General features: G+C 58.9%; 1 protein-coding gene across 1 annotated transcript in view; it reads left to right on the plus strand.

Moving 5' to 3' along the window:
* Positions 1–1212: 1212 nt before the first annotated feature.
* SAP30 (Sin3A associated protein 30) overlaps positions 1213–1570 on the plus strand; it is a 5696-nt gene continuing 5338 nt past the window's right edge. Inside the window, 1 exon segment of the mRNA XM_023742922.1 lies at positions 1213–1568. Within this exon segment, the coding sequence (XP_023598690.1) occupies positions 1505–1568 (64 nt within the window). The 5' untranslated portion in view covers positions 1213–1504.

The following is a 1570-nucleotide window of genomic DNA, read 5'->3' on the forward strand; positions in this document are numbered from 1 at the left end:
TAAGTATTTCTGTATAGACATTGGGATTGTTAAACAGGGCTTATCTACTGATAAATGACGCGCTGTAACTAAGTTACTGTCAAGCAGCTGCTTTCATATTAGCCCCTCCCATCCTCCCACCCCGCCCTTTGCGATAAAACGCGCGTACGTGCACGCACACACAAACACATATGCGCGCGCACACGTGCATGCACAGACAGGGGCGCGCGCGTGGACGACCCAAGAGGTGTGGTTTCCTGTTCCCCTCTGTTCCACCGAGTTAACGCTGGGAAGTTTCTGAGGAGCACACTAGCTGACTTGGTGGTGGTTTCAAGTCCCCTTAGACTCCGCCCTTCTCCAGATCCGTTTGTGGAGAAACTGAAAAGATTGGGGGTGGCGGTGGAAAGAAGCCCTGTTACTGTCAGTCAGTGGCTCCACATCAGGAAGCAGCTGACTTTGGGAGCCCAAGAACAAAACGGAGGAATATGTACAGGAATATGCCAGGGTTTAGACACGGCCTTCAGCGAGGCATTTGTGAGGAGGACTTGCCGAGGTCGAGGGGTAGGGATGGGCGTTCTCCACCGAGCATACGCTCTATTAATTTCGGTGCGTGAATGAATGGGGCTGCTATCCCCCGAGGTTTTAGCTGCTGGACTTCCAGGGCCCGAAGAGCACCAGGACGCCTGAGTTCTTGATTTGGGTTTCCCCAAAAAGGGCGGTCACACCAAAAACTCTTTTCCACAGCGACGAAAGCGGCCCTGTAACTCTTCCCCTCCCGCCCCACAGGTTTATTCCTCCCGCTTCCATTTGTGCTTTGCCTCAAGAGTCGGGTGACTACTTGGTCTGACCCAGGAGATGCGATCCGTACAATGTCACACCACTGCCTCTGCGAAATCCCAGGAGCTAACCACAGGCTAACTTCCTGGAAGAGCCAAGAGCGGGGAAAATACCGCGAGCCTCAATTACACATCACTGTTTACCAAGCGTTTTAAAAAGAAAGCCTGAGAGCTTCCTAGGCCGTCCCGTCGCCGCGCGATGCATGCTAGGATAAGTAGTTCCTTCAACCCGCGACGGGCAGGGGCAGGAAGGAGCGCAGGTTGCTCCGCCGCAGGGAACTACAGTTCCCGTAGTGCTCTGCGGCAAAGTGAAGGGGGCGGGGAAGGAGGCGCGTCGCGCCTGCGCGGCTCAAGGTGCTGCAGGGAGGCGGAGGCGCAGCGGTCCAACTGCTGAAGACTCCATGTGACAGTAAGCCTTGTTGCTGCTCCAGGCGCCGCCCGACTCTGAGTCCCGACCCCAAGCACTGTCCACTGTCCCGGCGCCAGCAGACACCAGCAGGCCGGGGACACTCGGTATTTGGCGGTGCCGCCGCCGGACACGGGGTGCAGAGTGAATTGCCCCGGCTCGGACAGGTACCTGAGCGACGCGGCCGGGACCCCAGTGTCTCCCGAGCACCCCGAGAGACAGAGGCGGAGCGGCGAGGCGAGCGGGGATTTCTGTCAGCACCGGCGCCCCCGAGCGCGGAGACATGAACGGCTTCACCCCTGAGGAGATGAGCCGCGGCGGGGACGCGGCCGCCGCCGTGGCCGCCGTG

Source organism: Trichechus manatus, unplaced genomic scaffold, assembly GCF_000243295.1.
Source record: "Trichechus manatus latirostris isolate Lorelei unplaced genomic scaffold, TriManLat1.0 scaffold00225, whole genome shotgun sequence".
Lineage (NCBI taxonomy): Eukaryota > Metazoa > Chordata > Mammalia > Sirenia > Trichechidae > Trichechus > Trichechus manatus.